Source organism: Passer domesticus, chromosome 3 (assembly GCF_036417665.1).
Source record: "Passer domesticus isolate bPasDom1 chromosome 3, bPasDom1.hap1, whole genome shotgun sequence".
Classification (NCBI taxonomy): Eukaryota; Metazoa; Chordata; class Aves; order Passeriformes; family Passeridae; genus Passer; species Passer domesticus.
Genome location: NC_087476.1, coordinates 29,409,254 through 29,433,154, shown reverse-complemented (window position 1 = coordinate 29,433,154; position 23,901 = coordinate 29,409,254). Strand labels below are relative to the sequence as shown.

At 37.6% G+C, this 23,901-nt stretch overlaps 1 protein-coding gene across 12 annotated transcripts in view; it reads right to left on the bottom strand.

The window, feature by feature from the left end:
* Positions 1–23,901, bottom strand: part of COL19A1 (collagen type XIX alpha 1 chain) — a 179,456-nt gene that overhangs the window by 124,267 nt on the left and 31,288 nt on the right. For 10 of the 12 annotated variants that reach the window (XM_064412323.1, XM_064412330.1, XM_064412329.1 and 7 more), the window contains 5 exons: positions 23,436–23,711; positions 21,604–21,684; positions 19,497–19,622; positions 18,972–19,034; positions 11,658–11,711 (listed from right to left, as the gene is read on the bottom strand). In XM_064412323.1, coding sequence (XP_064268393.1) covers positions 11,658–11,711; positions 18,972–19,034; positions 19,497–19,622; positions 21,604–21,684; positions 23,436–23,711 — 600 coding nt within the window. The remainder of the gene's footprint in view (positions 1–11,657; positions 11,712–18,971; positions 19,035–19,496; positions 19,623–21,603; positions 21,685–23,435; positions 23,712–23,901) is intronic. The other 2 variants (XM_064412331.1, XM_064412332.1) reach the window with 1 other exon arrangement.

Sequence of the window (23,901 nt, the reverse complement as noted above, 5' to 3'; positions counted from 1 at the left end):
CATCCTACCTGCTTAGGTACAATCAAAGATGATTGGCAAAATCATCCTGCTACTCTTCTATTTTCATTGCTGCCTTTGCTAGCAGAGCTGCTATCATGGCACTAACAAATGCCTTCTTCTCATTAAAACAAAACCAATCCCCTCCTACTGCCACTGAGACAATCTCTCCAATTATGCAATGTGCTGTAATGCAGCTTACCACGAATCTTCAAAAATTCATTAAGGAATAGCATTGTCCACATTGAGCACAACTCCTATCTGTTAAATATTTTCCCACATTTGCTCTTCCCTCATGGCCTCAGGTGCATCTCTATCAATACTGTACTGGACAGGGAATTTATTTTACTCCAGGTCTGTGCTACTCTGTCTGAGAAAGTCCCAAAACCTTGTTATGTTACGGGAACACAGACTAACACAGAGTATATGGCCACAAACCAGAAGTCTGGCACTTTCCTTCCATTCACACTTTTAAAGCAAATTTTCATTCTGTGAGGTGGACAGCTAAATAATTATTTCTTGAGATATTATTGTCAATAGCTACAAATAATATTAAGAGCATCTTCCATGTGTAAAGGTGACAGATTACAACTATTAAACAAAGTTAATTATGAATTAATTTCTCCTGTATAGAGTCTTATTTCAAAGAGACACTGTTATTTTCATGTGTGTGGGACAATCAGAAGAACTGTCATTCACAATAGAAAGGGAGCATAGAGAAAGGGGTGCTAATTCTGAAGAAAAAGCATTAGCTGACTAGCTTCTTAGTATCTTTGAAAAAAAAAAAATCTATCTTGTGTGAGGTACTTGTTAAACACAAATCAAACACCTGTCACCCAGCTGGGCCACGTGTGTCACTGCTGAGCCATCTGCAGGAACACACCCCGTGCCAGTTGCTTTACTTAGTGTGGCCTGGGAACAAGAATCCATTAGACAAAAAGTCAACAGTGGAATTAGCAGCACTTTTTCTTTTAGTGCCCTTCCACTTACTTGTTTGACTTCTTGTGTTACTATTTTTGGGAGCCTCATGCCAGAGAAACAGTGCTGACTGCTGATTAGACAAGACTTGGCCCAGCCTCAGCGTGTCACATTAATTTAATCGGTTCAGACTTGAAACATGCAGTATGGATCTTAGGTGTTTATAAATATGGGCTAGCAGTGAGAACTAAAAAAATAAAAATACATTCTGGTTTGCAATACCTTATTATATTAATAAAATGGAGTATTTATTTCCAACAATTTGGTACCTGTGAATTTAAAAGAGCAATTTACATTGCATTTGGAATATAAAAACTGTGGTACAATTTCAGTGTGTTTGGGGGCAAGAAATATATTCACTGACATTAAAAATGTACATATGAGCTGCATTTATTTAAATTTTAATAATATATCTCACCCACAAAAAAAAGGGCAAAGGAGAGTTAACAAGCCACAAGTTACAGCATCCAACAGTATTATCTACAACCTCTGTATAATTTGTACTATGCATAAATTTTTTACTGTATAAAACAAAGAATTTTTTTTAAAAATCTAATGTGCTACTCATAATAGGAGTTACTATCCAGGCAGAAAATACTCATATATAATTTAAATAAGCACTATACCACAAGTTATTCATAATTATCATAATATAGATTAATGAATCATCAGATTAAAAAAATATAGTATTATGTGAAGTTCAATACCTAGTCCCTTAAAAGAAGACAAACACAACTAAGCAAAATGTGTCAGACAAGATGTACAATGTGGCAGTACAGTGAGAAAGTTCCTTCCTCCCCAATTAGCCCATTTCCTGCAACACACTGCTGCCAACTTTTACAGCGCAAAAATGGGTACTTAAAGCTCTGCATTCTGATGAGATGTGGAAAGTTCAGAATATCAGTTTCAAAACCTACAATCTCTAGCCCTCAAAAAAGAAGGGGAAAAAACATACAAGATTAAAATCTATGTGCCACAGAAACCTTCCAGAAATAATCCAATAAATACAATTTATGAACAATTGAAGAAGGATCCTCAAGCCTCCCCTGCCCTTTCAAGCTCTATAAGGTCCTGAGTGAAGCTTTTCAAACACAGTTAAGAGCCCCAGAGCCAAGCAGACTCACAGCTAGAGTATTCATGACTCTGATTAAGGAACAAAGGGCTGCATTTAATGACTGCATTATTTAACAACTGCATTATGTTTTACTTCCATGTTACATAAGGGGCTAACAAAGGCCTGCCCTGCATGGCACCATGCCATGCTCTGCTTTGCTCCCTGTATCCCAGACCCCTCGAAGATGAATGGTGACCTTTGATTGCTTTGGCCACACCTCACATCACATCACAAAGACTGCTGCGCTCCAGGCCCCCAGGAGCAGCCATGCTCTGCTGGTTATTGCAGCTGCAGTGCAAATCCCAGAGGGTACATACACCTCCCACTCTTATCTCACCAGTGTCACTCGCCTGCAGGAGAGCACAGCTTTGATGCCAAGCAATACAAGTAATGTCTGGCTCCAAAATCACATTTGTACTTCTGTTCTACTGAGACATACTAATCTGATTTTGAGAGAACTCATGAGAGCACAGAAGACAATGCTGTAACTTTCCTCAGATGGGACTGAAACATATTTCCTTTCCCTCAAAAAGAAATGAGTCTATAATTAAAAAATGAAGTCTTTGCTCACCAACACCTACAGCAGTCACCAGCACCCTTCCCTCCAGAATGGAAATAACACCCAAGCAGTGTCACTGCATGCCAGGTAATTTGATTCCACAGAGCTTTCTCTCGAGAACTGAACTGAACTGCTGTCGTCTAGCTTTAGGAATTGAAAAACCAGGGAGCTCAACAGTTCCTGGAGTTGTGAACTGCAAAAATCACCTAATAAGGCAAAAATAAGTCAGCACAGTAGACAGCTCTCTGGAATCAAATTTATGATCAAAGGCTATTCAAAACACTTTCTTGTAATGCTAAGGAGAGAGCAAGAAGGCAAGAACCATACATGCTGAAGCAATGAAACAAGTTTTGGAAAGCATAATGATCTAAAGTCTATTTTCCCAAGTAAGAGAATTTATTTTTTTAAGCATATCTATCTATCACAAATCTATTGAGACCTACTATTTTCATATATGTCTATCTCTTAAAATCAGATATATGTTATGTTACACTAAGATATCACTGAAAACACAAAAAGAATACAAAACTTTTAATAGATGGCATCCAACTGCCTGATTTACCATCACCAGCAATTCTCAAGCTCAAGACTTTAAACTCAGTGGTAATAAAGTTTCCAATTGTACCACATTCTTACAGCTCACAACTCTCTTACTTTGAAAAGATTTCTGATGTCAAATATTTTTCCTATGTTACTGGTTATGTTATTTTGTTTCTGCTAGAGACTCCAGAGCAAAAAACACAATTTATGTCCATACATGATCTAAGAATATTGAAATATAACTGATTAGATGTGATGGGAGCTCATAAATTGGATGGCACTGAATAAAAGACAGATAAACTGAGTAAGATGGCTTTAAGCAGTACCCATCCAGTGCTCCACATGCATTTTGGAAGCTTTCTCAAAGATGCTGATGAGCTACTTCGGAAATATCCTGATCCCTGTCAAGGATCTGTACAGGACATGAAATGTGGAAGGCAATATGTCCACAGATCTTTCAAGACAGCTGCAAGGAAAAGACTGCATTACTGAAAACTCAACACCAATGTCTCTTCAGATTTGTACACTTCCATGAGTGATTAATGCTCCAGAAGCATACGCTGAACTGGCACAACAGGCCAAATATCCATGGCTCTTCTGCAAAGTCAAATATGCCCTGGAAAATTCTAGAGTTTGCATGGTCTAGCTGGAACAATGGGCAAAGCAGATCAATGGTCATAAGGGTGTTATTGATGAGGTTTTGATTTGGATGTACATTCAACAGGTTTCCAGTTGTGGATTTCATGATGCATCTGGCCCTGAAACCCTGACCCTGTAGTAACTCAGTATGGAGATGGGTATTAAAAACATCTCTGAAAGCAATTTGAAGTCACATGCTAGACAAGCATGGAATTCTTTTTTTTTCAAAAATTTAAGTTCATGTATATAAATTAAAACACATTGGAAAACAAAGCTCTGGACATTTCAAAGCCACATTTTATAACAAAAAAGAAAATCTTATAATGCAGCTGTTTTCAAACTCATTTTCTCAGGTACCACTACGGGAAAGGAGAACTCTTCCCACCAGGCAGTGCAAAGTAGGCTGTTCAGGAAGCTGTCTTGATAGCATGCATACCACAAACAGTATCTGTATCACATTTCAAGCAGCCTTTTACTAATTATTTCCTTATCTGTTCCAAATATAAAGAGAACCTTATTCCAAAAGGATAATCAAATGCATCAAAATTGAAATAATCAGTGTTTGGTTTCCAAGTCAGCTAAAATTGAAGACAGCACAGTGATATTGGACTTGAGAAAACTGAAGTTCTAGATAACCATAGGACACAGTTAAATTAAGAAAAACAACACTACAAGCAGCATTATCTATACCAGTACTATTATCTTCTAGCTCACAAAATATGTGAGTTCATGTACATTTTGTTGGGTCATCATCACAAATACATGTGCTTGAAAAAAAAAGGACTAATCCTTTTACAAATACCTCCTGAACAGTTTAAAGTAAAACTCATTTCATGCAAAGCTCATTTTCAATACTCGAAGTACAATTAGCACTCATACAGTTGGTAGAGCTCTTGAAATGTACACTTGGTTTTTCCTCTGGTCTGCCTTTGATCGCCATCACATTTTACATGTGATTTTACATTATCTCTGTTACTATGAATTGTATATTGTGAATTTTATACTATGAATCATGAGAAAGGAATTACTATAGAGGTTTGGATAAACAGGAATGGACAAACCCAGATTAATCTGGTAAATATTCTTAATATAAATCTAAGTAGTGTAGAAAGAAACACTTTTTGATTTACATAAGCATTTCTTTCTCTTTTTAGTCTAAACTATTTTCTTAATATACTGCAGGAGGATCTATAGAGTGTAGTGGCAAATGCACAGCATTGCTTCAAGTTTACACGCAAATCCAGCTATTCTAAAAATATATATTTAATATTTTAGGAATAGTGTTCACAATATAAATTGCAAAAAATAAATGCAAAAAATTAAAACAATAAAGTTAAGACATTTGAAAGTCAAATATTCAAAGTGAATGTTGTATCACAAGTACTTCACAAAGTGGAGTTTGTGGTCTCCACCACTATTAATTGTATCATTGTGTAATGAGGAAGCAATTACTACAGAGGTTTGGATAAAGGGGAATGGACAAATCCAGTTTAATTCGGTAAATTTGAATTTTCTGAATTATCTTACTGCCTACATCAATTCAATTTTTCAGAATGTAGTCACTGATAAAGAAGAAAAAATAATTTCATAATAGAAAAATTAGAAAAACATTGAGTGCTTTGAGTCCTTGAGTCCTTTGAGGCTTACTACCATTAGCACATTCTCAGGAGCATAAGGCATTTCTGGCTAGCAGGACCCATAACACACAAAGCCATAGAATCTTTAAGGTTGGAGAAGACCTTCAGGATTGAGTCCAGCCATTAACCTAACACTGATATTTCCACCACTAAATCATGTCACCAAATGCTACATTTTTGGAATACTTAGAGGGATGTCAACCCAAACCACTTCCCTGGACAGCCTATTCAAATGCCTGATCACCCTTTTGGTGAAGAAGTCTTTCCTAATATGAAATCAAAACATCCTTTGGTGTGACTTGAGGCCATTTCACCTTATCCTGCCACTTGTTACCTGGGAGAAAAAAACAACACTCACTACAATCTCCTCTCAGGTGAGGGAACCATATGGAGGGAACCATAAGGTCCCCAACTACTCAAGAGGCTTAATACTTTGTATCAAAGTACCTGCCACAGGTGGCAGCTTGTCTCTCAGTACCAGGAACTCTCCTAAACTTCTCAAGTATGCAAGTACTTGAGTACTGTGCAAGTTCTCACGTATGGTCTACCCCTAAAATGTATACGCTAAAATGCTTAAGAAATTCACCACAACAGTCAAGGCATCACAAGCCAGCAAAAAATAACCCCATAACTCAAGCAGGACTCCATCACTTAGCATCCAGAACTTAAATAAACTTTCTGTTTGGAGCTTCGTTATTACCATGGCATTATAGAGCCAGAAGCAAAGAGAAGGAAAGGATTCAACTTATTTGGATCAGTGACACAAGAAGTGCAGGAAAAAGAAAAACCTCAACTATACAGAGGAAAATTAAGCCCAGCTTGCTCAAATTTACAAAAAGCTCTGAAGGAAAGTAAAAAATGAGCCTCCTGTAAGTGAGAACACTGAGATCAGGTGGTTAGCGGAATTTTTTTCCTCCCCTTATCCTCAGAAAATGTCTAACACATTTTTAAGGCTTGAAGACTTGATCTTCTAATCATGGTTCAAAGTGCTGTCAGACTGTTTGTAAAGCCTGGAAATACACCATAGTGGGAGGATCATACAATCATAGAAAGGCTTGGATTGAAACAGATCTTGAAAATCACCTCTGCCATGGGCAGAGATGCCACCCATTAGACCAGGTTGCTCAGGACCCCATGCAACCTGACCTTAAACACTTCCAGGAATGGGGCATTTACAGGTTCTCTGGGCAACCTGTTCCAATGCCTCACCACCCTCTGAGTGAAGAATTTCTTCCTGACATGTTATCTAGAGCTCTCATATTTCAGTTTATAACCATCCCCCCTTGTCCTATCATTATCCGCCCTTTTAAAAGGTATCCCTGTCTCTTTTTTTATAAGCCCCCTGTAAGTAGTGGAAGGATCCATCACATGATATGCTTTGTGCAGAGACATAACATAAAACACATGTCAGGGAAGTCTGTAACAATCCCCCAGTAGGTGCTATGGAAAGGACCTGCATTCAGTCTGTACAAAGTAAGATGATGTTATGACTTCAGTTAGGGAGAAGTCTGTGGGTCACACCAACAGGAATGTTGTCTTTCCATTTCAGTAGTACAGGAACACTAGAAAAATCCTTAAACTTTTTAAAACAGAAATATTTTACAGCAATGTATTGACCTTGCTCAGGTTACACCAGTGATGTGACCCTGCACACAGCAGTGAGAGGTGAAAGCCGTTCTTAATGGCTGAGCAATCAGTTTTTGTTGCCATAATGAGTCTAACTGCTAGATCAGGATTGGATGATTTCTGGAGCAGATAGGTGACTGTCATATTATATCTTAAAGCAGTCCAGTCACCTCAGACTTCCACTTCAGGGACAGATTTAATTTCTCATGCCATAACTAGCACTCTGGCTACAATCCCGTTACACTAAATGGCTTCAGGAGTGTATCCAGAGGCAGTTTCACTTGCTAATCATCAAAAAGTAGACTAACACAGTGCTTCCTTCAACACATTTCTTTGCTGAACATTGCCAGAAGGACAGAGCCTAAGGTCTCACACATATAGGGATTCTGCTTAACCACAACTTCCAGCTGTTCTTATGTCATGGTTTGACAGATATGTTGAAGAAGAGAGCATAGAAGGCTGAGCTAGAAATCAGTCCCCGTTGCAGGAAAGGGATCATGCCACTGTATTCTGTCTCTTCTGATAGTTTACAAAGGAAGCAAATTTCCCTCTGGGAAGACTACTACCCTCTTATTTTAGACCTATAAACAAATACCTAGGAGAACTATCTCCTCTGATAATCTCAAGAATTTGTCCTGTTTCCCAAAGCAGGTTTTACTATTTAAAAGAAAAATCTCTTCAGACAGTTTCCTGAAAAAGGATGGGGAGAAGGAACTAGATAGGTGGACATCAAATAGACAGTCACATATGTAATGGTTCTATCTACTGTGTTGTGACTTTGGGGGCCTGAAGTAGGGCTCCACTAGGTCTGCATTAAATTCTTGACTCTCTAGATTGGTCATCAGCACCATGACACTGACTTCTTTTAACCCAAAGGCAGATGAGACAACATGCATCTTGTGGTGTGCCACCAGACAATGAAAACCTCATTTTTTACTTTGGCAGCTTACAAGAACTACATCAGAAAAATCCGCAAAACTGCTGAATTATGGCCAGAACATTCCTCTGGTTTCTTTAGGGTGTTAAGGCTATTCTTATGTTACCATAGAGTCATCAAGCCTGTTCTCTGTATTAGCCTTCAGAAGATCCAACCTCTTAATTGGCAAGAGCCTCCTAGAAGTCTATACCACTTACTTGTGCACCTATTAGCCAGCAGACTGTGGTAAAACCACTGCAGCATTTAGTGAATGGGAAATTATGCTGTCAGTGACAGTACGTCTTGAAAGTGACAGAAGGCAAAGTGTCACATTTGAAGACAGACTGAACAATTTTCACACTTAAGATCCTTGAAAGTCAAGGCCATGTATGAAGACTCACAGATGTCTCACCATCTACCCACATCTTGAAAATTAAGTATAGCAGCACCAAGCACTGTTCTGGGAGATTCTCCTGTTATGATTCTCTGAAGTTATAAAGTCCATTGTATTGTACTAATCTAAGTTTAGTTTTTCAGTATATAAGGTATGTTTGAGATAATCAATCTAAAGAAACAGGATTTTCAACAGCCAAGTTTATCTCATTCTAAGTTAAACATCTAAAATAGGTCAAATGAATTGATATTGTTGCTTGTGCATAACAACATGAGTAAAATCTATTGCCTATTTATTCTCTGAATCTTTTCCCAGGGAATGAAGTACAAGCAAAGGAATATTGCAGTGGATAGGTTTTGGCAGTATTATCAAGAGCACCTCTGTTCTTCAAAGCCTCAATCTTCAGTTAAATTTTAAAAATGAGTATAACTTATTTTTCCTTCTTCCTGTTTCTAGCTACTGACTCAGGAACACATCTGCACAATGCTCAGAAACACACAGTGCAAAAACTAAGACAATCCATACTAAGCAATTTAACATCTCCAACAATAGATAATGTGTGCTGAAGGATTTAAGAGGATACACAAACAGCAATAGCTCCTCAGAATGCTCTCTCAGAACTGCACAGTCTGCACCTCAACAGCCTGAAATGTAGGAGATGCCTTTGCAAACAACAGTGCTTAGACTATTTTTGTCATAGAGTATGTTGAGTTGCAAGGGACTTATCAGAATCTTGAAGTCCAATTCCTGGCCCTGCAGAGAATACCCCAAGAATCCCACCCTGTGCCTGAGGGTGTTTTGTCCAAATGTTTCTTCAACTCAGACAGGTTTGCTCCTCCACTTTGTTGTCTTTAACTCTATGTACAATGTTAGCATCAGGAACACCACACTTGGGGGAGCACAAAAATAAAAGATTTTACAAATGTATATAGTTCTTGATGCATCACCTGGGAGAGAACACTTTAGCACCTTCCACAATACGAAGAAAATATTCATTCCAGCTCCAGAAAGCAGCTAACACGCACAGCACTGCACTACTCCACACAGACATGACCACTCCAGCTAGCAGAAGCTGGATAGCTGGATCTCAGTTTCTTCATCTAGCTATGCATGTAGAAAATACTTGGCTTTCTTTTTTTATTTTAGAAGTTTTAAGCTTTGACAGTTTTGTATTTCATGGTAGTTCATTTTGAATTTGCAGTTCATTTGCAATTTGTGTTTTATATAGGCTGAATTAAAAGAGTTGTAATGTTCAGAAAAAGTACAATGTCTGGATATTAAATAAGATCTGACTGTTGAGCTCCATGTAAACTAACAGGAGCTTTGGGATTTGGCCTGACAATGAATTTGCAAGGCACTTAGCAAAAAAACCCAAACAAAATTAACCATGGAAACTGTAATAATAATAACTTGGACTGGAAAAGCAACATAGCCTGGTAAGTTTATAGCAAGATAACATCAGAGTAGGAGCTATGGAAAGAGTCAAGGGAAAACACAGCTTCAATCTAGATCAATCTCAATCTACAATGCTTTACAATAACTCTTTCCATTAATTCACATCTAGGAGCACAGTAAAGTAAAACATTGTCTATCTGGATCAAAACAAAGGTTTCTCCAGTCAATTACAGGACTACAATTATGGCAACAACAAATGTCTACAGAAAAATATAACAGCGCAGCCATAAAGACTCCTCCTGTGGCTTTCCCAGATTCCAGCCTCTTGAAGTACAAGCAGACTGAGGCACTCAATGGAATTTTCCTCCACTAATTTTCTAATACTATAATAAGAGTATATATAATAATAATTTTCAGACTTTTCAAGTTCTGTGGTAGTGTTCAAACTGTAATATTGTAGCAGGAAGAAGGAGCCTATCTTTTCTTTCTATCCTTTTTGAAACTATCAGATTGGTTTGATGCTCTAATTTGCACAATGAAGAATAAAATAAATAAATCAATCCCTATTAATCTATTCTGCTCCATTCAGGACTTTACAGAGAACAGAACATGACATGTTTTTTCTTAATTTTGCCTATTTCAGATTGAAGTTCACATTGTCAGACTTTAATTGGAAGATGTCTGGTGCTCTTGATCACTCTTGACACCTCCAAATCTTTTCTGGTATTATTAGATTCACACTGAGGTGTGAGAACCAGAACTGTATACATCATTCAAGTTTCAGCATAATACAGAGGGATTCATCAAAAATGGTGACATTAAAACTCTTTTTCTTTGTTCCCTACTCTCTTCCTAGTGCTAATTTCACTAGTGCTAAACAGTGAGTCCATGTTTTCCTTGATCTGTAATTCCAAGATCACTTCCTGAACAGTAATAGCTAGTCCAGTCTGGCATGAAATGCATAATGCTTCCTTTGTTTTCCTCTTCATCTGCATCACTTGCCTATTGCTTTCTCTAAGTTTTACACACCACTTGACAATTCAGTTCTTCAATGTTGTAGGTTCCTTTGAACCTCTTTGCAGCCTGTTCTCCATTTTTCTACCAATATAACTTAACATCAGCAACAAATACCTTGATTTTTACTTTTAACTTTGCTAATATACATCTACCTCCCATTTTTAAAATAATCATATTTTGAGACAGAAATAATAAGTAAAAATAAAAAACTATTTCATAATTCTATGTCCTGTAAACCCACAGGTTTAAGCCTGACAGCAACAAGCTGTTTTCTCAGTGTTATGAGAGTTGTCTTCATACTGAAGATTCTAGATATTAGACTCATAGACTTCCTCTAATACAGGTAAGTAGCACTGAACCCAATAAGTGCATACAACTGTCTTATTTTGCATGCTAATACTCTGAAATGAAGTGAAACTTATCCTTGAATACACCAGTAGGCTGGCATGCCTTCTTAGCCATGGCTATTCCAAATCTTTGATTAAGAAGTCAGTGGTGTTTATCTCAAGCTCTACCAAGCAGACTGCTGAGTGCACAAGAGCTCTTATCTAAGCTTGCAGACCACAAACTGAGCAGGTGGAACAAGAACAAGTAGCTTCCTTTAGCTCTGTATATAATCCCCACTTCTTGGGAAAAAATCCCCACCAAACATGCACATCTGCAGAGAATACCATTGATCTGAACAGCTTTTTCAGTGTGCAACAAAAACATGGCAGGACAGGTAAGACATTAAAGTTCTAACAGAAATGTTCTATCCTCCCATTTCTGTGTGCAATTACAGAGAAGCCACTGACATAATGAACACTTCCCTGAGTTAAATCACAACTCAACAAGCAGGAACATACCTTTTCACCAGGCAGACCTGCAACACCGTCTGGTCCTTTCACACCCATCTCTCCCTACAAAACAAATCAATCAATTAGAAGCTCTATGGACTTCTGAGGTTAACAGCAACTACTCAGGTCATGTCAGACTCAATAGAAAAGCATCTTCTATCTAACTTTTTTGTAACTAAACCACTGTGGAGGAGGATGCCTTACATGTAACACTAAAATAAGCAAAATAAATGCAATTTAAGCACCTGTAACATCAGTCAAGTCCTTCATCAGATGAATACTTGCACATCCACATTTCCATAAAACCAAGTCCACTAATTTTAAAGGAATTCATTGCAACAGAAGACTGAAATCAAGAGAGAGCTCTCTACGATGAGGAAGCTCAACATGTAATACAGATTTGTACAATGTCATGTGCCCTCAATAGTTTTAAAAGGCACTATTTAAATTTGTCTCTCCCTCCCTTTTATCCTTTTAGATAAACCAAACCCTAAATCATAAGCAATTTATATGAAAATTTTCGTTTTATGAGAAAAATGACTGGCTAGTCAGGAGAGCTATGGAAGATCCCAACAGCTGTAGATTGGACCATAAGTCTTAAAAATGATGAAAGAAAATGTCAAACCCAGAAATGTTGCTAAATAATATAAAGTATAAGGCTTAAAAATTTTAAAATAAAAATCATTTGGAGGCCAGAGGAATACAACAAAAGCACTGAAATCATGTAGTGTTCATTTAAAAACAAAACAAAACATTAGGTGTGCCTACTTCTACCAAGAAAAGAACATTCTCCAAAAAAAATAACATTATAACTCTGGTCTAAAATGAGGTTATTAACCTTTCTGAAGTTGAAGAAGGAGCAGTAAGATTGGCCAGAAGAACACAACAAGAGTTGTATCAGAATCATAAAGGTTAAAAAGTTAAAAGACCCCTCCAAGACTATCAAGTCAAACCTTTGACTGAACACAACCATGTCAATGAGACCACAGCACCGAGTGCCATGTCCAGTTGTTTCTTGAATCCCGCCACAGAGAGTGACTCCACCACTTCCCTGGGCTACTCATTACAAGGACTGACCAGCTTTTCCACAAAGAAACTCTTCCTGATGTCCAATTTGAACCTTCTGTCGCACAGCTTGAGGCCATTTCCTCTTGTCCCTGTCACTGGCTGCCTGCCTGACCCCCACCTGCCTACAACTTCCTTTCAGGCACTTGTTGAGAACAGTAAAGCCACCCCTGAGACTTCTTTTCTCCAGCCTAAATACCCACAGCTCCCTCAGTCACTCCTCATAGGACTTGTTCTTACTGAGTATGCACTGTATGCCCTCACCCAGACCATGGATTTATATTAAACAGGTCTGTCTTAAAAATAGACCAAAATCCTGTGTGCATGAATAGCATGAATCCACTGGCACTGTGAGAGGTAAAGGTTACCTTATCTAATCACCCACAGAGTCATTCTCTTATCTATCACTCTGTTCCCTTCTGCCACTTGCCAGTATTTTAATAGACCAGTACCACTTTGTTACCTTCAGTGGCGTATTTTTATACACTGTGTAGTCTAAAATTACACAGCCTGCTACATGCCAGGAAGCCTTTAGCCTGTATGACTTACTAGCCAATTAACCAAGGTATGTTTACACTTCAGTTTCACTAACTGCAGACAGACTCCCCATCTTAAAGACAATTATTTTCCACTGCAAATTGCATCTGCAAGTTATGCTTCTACCTTCTAGTTGTGATTTTAATAACCACAGGGGGGAAGGTGGTAGTTTTTCATGCCTTTATGAATATAAATATCAGATACTGTAGGTATCTAACAGTATTCATAGAAACAGTACCATAAACTAAAACCAAAAATATATTAAATTCATCTTTAATATTTTTATATTTTTCTTAATGATATTTTCTTTTCATTCAGCAGACCTTAAAGTCCTTCACGAAAGTGAAAGATAAGTTGCTGGGAAAACAGCTTTGTAAGGTGGTGAACAGTAGTAGTACAAGGCTGGCATTTATAGGTTATGAGGTACACACAGTGTAAGAGCCAAAGGTAGAACCATGAGCTATAAATCTACTGTCAGGATTTACTAAAAGTGACAGTGAAAATCCTTTTCAGCTGAGCTTCTTGTGGGAGGGCAGGTGTGGGGGCCAGCTCCAGGAAAGCAGAGCTCCATCATATATAGTGGTGATTTGGGAAGAACTGGTGTCACTTCACATGTCTCCCCTCTTTCTCCTTCTTCCCACTGCTTTAAATACTTCTTTATTTACTGATCATGGCACCATCTGTAGGGGATGGAGTATTCCTTTGGTAGTTGGGGTCACCTGTCCTGGCTGTGTCCTCTCCCAGCTCCTTGTGCACTGCCAGCCCCTTGCTGAAGGGAGCAGGAAAGGCCTTCACACTGTGCAGGCCCTGCTTGGCAATAGCGAAAACAACTCTGTGTTATCAACCTTGTTTCCAGCATAAATCCAAAACACATCCTCATACTGGCTACTGTGAATAAAACCAACTGTGTCCCAGCAAAAGCCCGGACAAAACATCACCAGAAATGTCCAGGTTAAAGAAAAAAATAAAACCAAAACAAAACTAAACCCAGAAAAATGTCTATTAGCAAAAAGAAGAAAAAAATAATTCACATTCAGAGAATATGTTAGGAGGAAGAAAACTCATCCAAAAGGCAGCATCACTCCAGGGTTTCCGTGGTACTGTGGGACCAGCAGGGAGCATACAGAGGAGGAAGTATCACCCCTGTTACTCCCAGCAGAAGCCCTCAGCTGTGTTCTGTCCCATCAGAGAAGGAGCTCAGCCTCACCAAGGCCTGAGCTGGCTGTCACTGCTTTAACTACTGCACCAGTGCCAGTGACTGCTGGCTCCCCTGCTCCTGTTTCAGCTCTGGAAGGGCCCCACTGGGGAGGTGTGATATTCCCCCACACCTCTGAGCACCTCAGAGTGGTGAGGACTTGCTGCCACCATCTCCACTCCTCAGGAAGACTTAAACTCAGGACTGAGAGGGGTACTGGAATGGCAAATATGGTAACAAACACAGTCAGTCACATTCCAGAATTTTCTATAAGAAAAAAACTGTTGTGTTGCCCATGATATTTTCCCTTTTTAATTTGTTAACTTAGACAATTAGATGGTAAAACATAAATGGTACTATCCACAAATTCTTAGGTTGGTAAGCATGAAGCATTTCATTCTGCTTATTGTAAGATTTTATTCTATTAAGTACACTGACTTTGTCATAAGTGACAGCTAGCCAAATTTTGCTCAACTTTCTTAATTTTCTTAATTCCAGCTTCTAGGTCCCTATCAATAACCTCAACAACAACGACTGGGCCAGAAGGGAGCCATTCTCAAGGCTGCATAGTACAACAGATATGCTTTAGGTGGAATCAAGTCGACTGGATTTTAAGATGAAAGCTAGAGTAGCAGGAAAGAGACTAGCAAGGAAAATGGAGAGAAAGAACAGTTCAGACACTTCATTTGTTCTCCAGGAGATCTTTTTCATATCATTCTATTACAAATATTTTCCTAGTGCAATAATATATTGCATAAACCTATCTCTACCAAACCCAAAATAGCTTTTTAAATGTCTTTTTCCTTAAGTAAAATTTAAATTAATGAAGTTGAATAGCAATAAATTTCTCCATGGTGTACATCAACAGGCATTTTAATATTTGAAAGCAATCTGCGTCTGGCTTTTTGGTCCCTACTCACTTACAGCATTAACCAATGACCTATTAACACAGCTAACATTGATTTAACATTATATCAAAATATTTAATTCTGTTTAGATTTCAATTTAAAATATTTCATGAGCACTTAGTCTGCTTAAAAGAAATAAAAGCAGAAAACATAGTAATTTTTTTAGCCTCCTTGAGAGAGAAAATCAGTTTATATATTCAGCACATATGTAATCATTCCAATTATGGTCACCCATATTCCATCTTTCTGAAGAATTTCTACATACTGAGGACAAAAACAGGACCTTTACAACCTTTATCAAAAGGCATTTGATAGCAACAAATATGTTTGTAAGATTATGAGTAGCTAAATATGATGCTGAAGTAGTACAAATTGCAACCAAATAAGAAACACAGTAAATCTGAGTAAATATCTCACTCAGATCAGCAGAAGAGAAAACCCAACTCCACAGCAGATATCAAAATGTGTTAAAATCACAGAAGTCTTCCACCTGATTTGTGTCCACTTGCAACTTGTGCAATACTCTGTGCTAAGAATCAAGCTGCCAAGAGAATAATACAGCATATTATTTAGGGATAGTCCAAACTGTACACTTAGTAAGTAGCAAACAAAGTTGGCCCAGGCAATTTTTTTTCAGTCTTAATTATTAAGAAATTGAAGAACAGTTTCTTGCTGCAGAAGCTGATCTACCAGCAAAAATATCCTGCAGAGTAAACCAAGTATTTCATGCCCGAAGGATGGCTGATAATAGTTTTGAGTGGAGAACAGTCCTCATGAAGTCATAATGGAAGGCCAGATATACAAACAGAAATGTCATTCACACACATGACATCATTTTGATCAGTGATGCTCCTGTGCATTCAGATGCACAGCTTGCCAGGGATAAATCAATATTTGCATGAATGCTTGTTCCAGTGAAAATATGGCACTCCAGTCCTTTGGGCCTGCAATATACTTTGAATTTTGGCTCAGACCTGTTCAGAGGTACTAAGATGAGCCAAGAGCACAGGAATGGAGTGGATACAGGCTAATAATTAAATTCAAAATGCATAAAATGGCTTATAAGTTATACTTTGACAGCTTATCATACTTTGATAGCTTATCATACTTTGATAGCTTTGATAGGTGATAGCTTAGATGTTCCTGAATAGTCTGACCTTAGGGAACAATGATGTTAGACTGAAGAGATGGGCAATTTTGAGGGGCTTGAATATAGCCTAATATCAATCTCTGTCAGTAGAGACTTCCTTGCTAATCCCATAGCAACAAACAAAGATGTAAATTCAATCATACAATTAATTAAAGTGAAAGAGAAATTGGAATGAGATAAAGCAAAATAAAAGGATAAGAACTGTTGTGCTTAAAATGAGATAATATCAACAGAATTTGAAATTTCTCATTAAAGAAGGTAAAAAAATTAACATTTTCACTTGGCAAAGACATTTAAATACAGTTAGTTGGATGTATATAGCATTATGATTTAGAAACAAAAGAAACAATAAAATGAGAAGCTGAGCACAAGCAAAGGGGGAAATGTGCTTAGGAACCACACACACTTGAGAGAAGACCTGTTTTTTGTAACTGGCCAGCAAAGTTATCAAGAAGCTGCTTATTTTGTATATAATATATTACAAGACGCTCAGCCAGAGTCTGTTAGTTTCCTTTACATAATCTGACAATAAGTCATGTATCCTGCATGTCTGGAATGTTCTGGAGCCTTTCTGCCTTTTCAGGTCTAATTATTGATGTAACAAGGCCGTCATTGAGAATGAGTGTTACTGAAAACTTGCGTAAACGCAGAGTCAATGAGAAAAACGGTATTAAAATCTCAGAGAATGCTGCTTTCAGCTCCATCATGGCAGGCACTATTTAACACAAGATTTGTTTGCTCCCAAAGGTCAGTGAGCCAATCCTGATTACAGTCATACTGTGCCCTCCATCCAACTCCCTTTCCCCATCCCCCCCAAAAAAGAAAAAACCCAACCACTTGCAGAGCTAGGAAGTAAAAAGTACTGGTCAATTATAAGAAAAGTTCAAATTAATTATCTTTCTACCTGTTTGGTGTACTACCCCTGACTTCAACCTGCTGATTAATTTTGTGAAAGGACATTCATAAATGTCAATACACTCTCTTTAGGTTAAATTTTTGGGTGCAGTGGGGTTCATGGACTCAGAGAGTTCCATGCACAGAGAATCCATGCAATGAGGCTCTTGCGAAGCAAGTGGGAGGACAGAACCTTACATGCTTTGTTCAGAGGCACTATGCTTAGCATGGTAAATACTGCTAATTGGCTGGGAGATTAAATGTAAAAAAAAAATCAGATTTGTGAAGTCTGCTTTCCCAGTTCAGTAGCAATAATGGTCTAAATGGATCAGGTCAGGAGCAGAAGAACCATTTCCCAAACAAATGCTGGGAAACTCCCTACGCTGGTAGCATAAGCTAAAACTAAAAACTGACAATTGTTTAATACAATCCAGATCAAAACTTCATGATTAGGTCTGAAAACTGACAGCAGTCCCTCTAGGTTCAGCTGGACTATAGAAACTAACATGAGTAAACTTCTTTTTTTTCTTTTTTCACCTAAAAATACAGCTTGTGTCAAAAGTGAAACACGTACTGGAGGGGATGAGTTGTGGTGGGGGGCAATACACTGTTAAGGAATGTTAATTTCAACCAGCTGTGTGGATAAGCCTTCTCAGAACTGGACCCTTTTTAGCCAGATACTACAATTATAGGAACAGCCCTGGTTGTCTTCACAAACTATCTCAGATCTCATATTTAATGGTGTGCTGCAAGGTAGGATGTTGGGTTAGGACACCTCCATCTAACCTCTGGATTAGGACAGTCTAGGCATCTTCCTCTCACTCTGCATTCCCTGAACTCAATTCCTATCTCGTCTTTGTGACAGATTTACAACAGTTTATTCAATTTGCCCCTGCTAATAGCACATGGAAAACACCTTCCCAGACATGTCTTAATTCAGCATCCTCCAACAAAATTTAAGCAATGGAGTGTGAAAGGGAAACACCTGGTATGTTGACCTATACTACTAGGAAATTCCAAGCTACATAGCATAAGAATATCATGGTGAGCATTACAGGAAAATTCAGAAAAGGCTAAGGACAGGACCAACTGGCCTGTCCTAGAGACTTGCCAATGTCAGATTCTTCTCTCTTCACAATTAACAGTTTCAGGTACGAGTGTTGTCAAAGAATATACAGAGGTCATGTTTCATACCTTCCTACTGATGATTGCAAGGATGATTTCACCATATGGGATTCTGTCCATCAGCAGTGATGTACACACATGAGATGGAAAAATTCTTGTCAGACTATACACATGCCCTCTGTATGGGGCATGGTGACAGGGCTGGGGAGGCATGTGCTTCCCAGGCAGGTAAACTGTGCTCCACAGAGTTGATGAGGTGACCCCAAAGTGGGGCAGCTGTAAAATGCCTGGCAGGGAGCTCACACACAGAGCCAGACACTGACTTGATAAAGGATCTGCCCTGTGTTCAGGCAGATTCCTTTAAGGAATAACAGAATCCATATAATTCCTGTTTAAGAAAGATAAGCCAATGAGAAGGCTTGAAAAAGAGAATTCAAGTGATATTTTACCTTTTCACCTTTCTCTCCTTTCTGGCCTGGCAAACCAGCTACTCCGGGCAATCCTGCTTCTCCCTGATTTTAAAAGAAATAAAAAAGTCAACAAAGCAGATCTAAAATATATTTGGTTAGGTTTCCTGTCTTTGTCACAAATGCCTAACAAAGCAAATGACTCAATAAATATAGTGCAACACCCAAGAGAAGTATTAAAAGAAAACAAACATTATGTAGAAAATAATTCATTCTCAAGTGAAAACATTTATACTAAATATAATTCTCAATTTTACCATGGTACTTTTTTGGGTGCATATTCAAACAATTAAATCTTACTGACATCTCTAACTTTACTTTACTTTTTGGATTTAACTAAATCTGAAATGCACTGGTTCTTAACTGGGAAATACAATGGAAATATGTTACAATACTAAAAACTAGTAAGATTTTTTCATTACTGCAAAAAAAAAAAATCCAACTGTTTTTATTTCCAACAGGATTAAACAGCATGATGCATTAAAAAGCAACAGGAAAACTTTATACTTTATTTGGAAAGCAGTAGCATCTCTGTGTAGATTCTTCCTGCATCCCTGGAAGCGTGTAAATTTTGCTGGCATGAACAGTCACTGGTGATGAAGTTGTAGCCAGTAACCTCTCCTCATGTGGGCACTAAAAAAAAAAGATTTTCTGGTTTTTGGTCCATATTAGTTAACAGGTAAATACCATCCAACCACTTGTTTTAAGTTACCTTCTGTTTGAATACTTCTGTACAAACCATACATGCAAAGTGACAACAATTTCCAAACAGAGAAAAAAGCTGTAAAAAATCAATTTTAGATATTTAAATCCTTCTGTTCTAAAATTTATGCCAGTTAAAACTGATATGACTGTCTCACTTCTTTCTTACAAAAGACAGAGGAATAAAGAGGAATAAAGTCTCCCAAAATCAGTGGTGAAACAGAAAATGTCCATAGGGTGAAAGAAAAAAGATAGTACTGCATAGTCTCATCCTGTCCTCTGCCATGCCCCTAAGTGGAAAATATAAAAGTGAGTGCTAAGGAAAACTTTTTTTCCCTTGTAGTTAAATACTTCTGGTATAGTTTGGAAACAAACAAAAAAGCACTGAAGCCAAGATTTACCTATCTGTGACTCCTGAGAACTGAGCCAACCTGAAGAAACAGAACAAGCCAATAGAACCTGATAAATTGCAGTAAGTTTCATTAAGATGTAATGAAGCTTTTTTAATGAACCTTCTGTCAGAGAAATTCCCCCAGGATTTAGCTACATAGATGAATGAATAGTTATGTGTTATTGATAAAGCCTATTTTTGAGCTTTTTGTCTTCATATATAATTAGGATTTGTTTTGTTCTTGATTTTTTTCCTATTGTGTCATAACTGCTCAACAAATTGTATTTCCAAGCACCAAGGGGAATATACAGGAAATTAATTCATCCCACTTTTTCATAAACTTATATATTCAAGAGAAAATCTGCATTGCTATCAAGAATATATTTAGAAATAAATTTGAACTATTAATCATTGTTCGAAATTGAAATTTGCCCCCTGAAATTAGACCATGCTTTTTTCATGCTTCTGAGCACCAAGCAGTCTTGTGCTCTTCTGTTCTTGGGCAGATTTCTCTCTCCCATCCAGGTACACTTTCCCCTATCTCTTTGTGGATGTAATCAATCAGTCCTCCTACAGGCTCTGGGGTTTTTTTGTTGACTACAGCCTTGGTGGTGATGGCACTGTCCACTGTCTCAGAGGAGCCTGATCTTACAGAATACTTATGACTAGCAGGCCAATAATTTAAACCAATGTCTTTCTGAGGCTATTTGTAGTTTGGTTGGTTTCTGTTTTGGGTTTTTGGGTTTTTTTTTGTTGTTTTTTGCTTTTTTTTTAATGGGTTAGATTGAGCAAAATAATTACATCTACAACTTCAAGCTATGGTTCTACTGTTTTCAAGTTTAAACTGATTTTTGTCTATCAAAACAAGAGAGAAAAGTGAACTTTAAACTAAATCAGTGTTTCCCCTCATGTTAAACAATATATAAATGTCAGCATGTGCATTCTAAAGAAGAAAGTATTTCACAGAATCATCAAGGTTGGAAGAGACCTGTAGGATCAAGTCCAACCATCAACCTACAGTTATTATTAATAACCTTTCCAGTTGTTAAAGACCAATTCCCCCATTTTAGTATATTAAAATAAGGACCACTCAACACCATCCTATTTTCCTTCTCTTCCACTGTCATGCAGACTCTTTCATGGGCTTTGCTTATATAATCTGTAAAGCTTCATAAGATGCAACTGTTACTGAAATGGCCTCTGTTCTTTGAAACCATTCTCAAGCCATCCCAGTGATTTGTTTCCTACTCTCCTAGGCTACTACAGTTACTAATTAGACATTAATCAATGTTAAGGAATGCAGTTAAAAAGCACTAGTAGCACCTAGTGCCTTTTGCTGATGTTCCACTGTACCATTTATTTAGGCAGCAAAAAACTATGTACCATGACTCCAGATATGGAATTCATTTTAAGGAGATAATTAAACTATCACCTCTGTTGAAATTTTTTTACAGCTCTTTATCAGGAAACAATAATGCAATTTCTTTTGTATTAACATTTGAATTTTAACAGGTAACTTACCAAGTGTGAAGATATTTCACAACATGTATCTTCTACTGCAAGTTGTGAATTACAATAAACTGCTATGTGGTGAAGTTCAATCTATTAAGGAATACAAAAGAAATTAATATGAGGTGTAAAAAATGATGCGTTATGGCATGCTTTTTCTTATCTTGGGGTAGTAAACTTTCTCTTTGAAACACTGTATATTTCAGAAATGCTAGAAAAAACCAAACTCAAAACAATTACACAGCTTCTCCTTTAAGGAACAAATTATGCAGTCTATTACTTTGATGTAAATCACATTTTAGATTTCATTTATTTTCATTTAAGTTGCATCCATCTGTATTGGTTTGCTATATTACACAAGAATTTTAGCCTTGTAGCTATCCTCTGCAAACCTTATTTTCAGGAATGTAATTTTCCTCTGCAGGAAACTAAAATAAAGTTTTGATAAACTCTCTATCACATGCATCTATTTGCCAAGCCATTGCCACTAAATCACCTGAAGAGCAAAAATCACAAATTCTGTAGGTAAAGATTTTGTTTGAGAGACTCTGGGTGGATTGGAAAGATGAGAAGAAAGTAAAATTCTAACCAGCTATTCTTGCCCTCATATTCCTTTTTCTGCATCAGTTTTATATCCTCTTAATCTCCCTCTTGCACTTGGTATTGAGAAAAGTGACCGTTGCTCTAGGATCTGCTCTGCTGCCTTCATCATCTTTAAGCCCATAATATTTTCCTGCAAATGTGGAAATCCCAATTGACAACTTCCACTCAGAATTATCCAGCTCATACCATGCAACCAGCAGAAAAATCCTGCTTTTTCTGCTGCATGTTACTTGGAAATGAGGAGACAGTGCACATATTTCAAATAATGCTGAACTCAAGTCTAAGAAAATAAAACAAATCATGAGCTTGGCTCCATGAAATAAGAGATCTGAGTCCTGGCCAAAGTGCTTAGTGCCCCACAAGAATGACTCCTCCTGCAATTTTAGCTGGCAGTTACAATATGCTATTCCTCTGGAGCCTTACAGCATACATAACATCGCTGAAGCTTTCTGATGGTCACTATAAACCCCAAGGCAGATGCTTTAAACCTGGTAGCTGCATGTCACTGTACTTAAAACAAATTGATATTTCCTGAAGATTTCAAATTACTTGCTGTGCTTTCAAATTACTTTCCTCCCTGCATGAGGAAACAGAAGAGAGCATCCCCGGGACAGAAAATAGCCCAGAATATGATGGAGTTTCCTTGGGTAATTCTTGCACCAAAGGCTGCAGAAAACACAACTCTGGCCACTTCCTAATCCCTCTCTTTTGGATAAGGGAGAGACAACTATGAACAATGTGCCCCTATTTCTACACAGCTGAATTACTCTAGAAGACCTCACTACAGAGGTAATCCTTAATTATTTTGTGTCTCCCCTTTATCAAAGACAGACAAAGTGTAACAGGTGACTGATACAAATCTTACTAAATATGAAAGATAATATAAATCTTACTAAAAATGAAAGAAAATGATTAGCACCGCAAGTTACCTTTAAACATAGAAATACTATATCTGTGGTAATTAGGTGGCTCTTTCTCCAAATTAAATACATAAAAACCGACTCCTTAAGCCAGGACTGAGTTCTATGCAGTTACTTTGGCAACAGCTTTGTCTTAGCAGATGCTACATAATTGAATAATGTTTAGAGAAAAACACTTAAGGACTTCAAATTAAGAATACACACTCAAAAATAATGACTGGGTTTGAACATTTTATCTATGTGATTCTTTACAACTGTGTTAGTAAAAGTGTGGCTAAAACATGACTTCAAGTTATCTGTTTGTCCTTTCACACTACTCACATCTACAGGCTTATCATCCGCAGCACGAGAAGCAATCAGTGTCCTTCCCTGCAAGTCAATGGTGAATTTTTCATCAGTCTGCTTTCTCTCAATTAAATTACAATCCAAATAGAGGGAAATGATCCCTGACTGCACGCTAATACCAAGCTTATGCCACTGCCGATCAAACAATGGATAAATTTCTCGACTCTTAAAAGTGTAGTGCAGTATATTTCCCTGAGAGGATTTGGTCATATACTCCACCACCTTTTTTGTACCATCCAGGAGGACAGAGATCTGAAAACAAGACAAAATAAAATAAGTGGTTATTTAAAAGTTATAAGAAAGAAGGACATACATAAACCATACATAACAAAAATATTTCTACTACATACACAGGGCAAGAATTATGTTATGAGGCATTTTTCTATGTAGCTTGGTAAATATATATCAGCTATAAATCAAGCCATGCATTTATTCTATTATT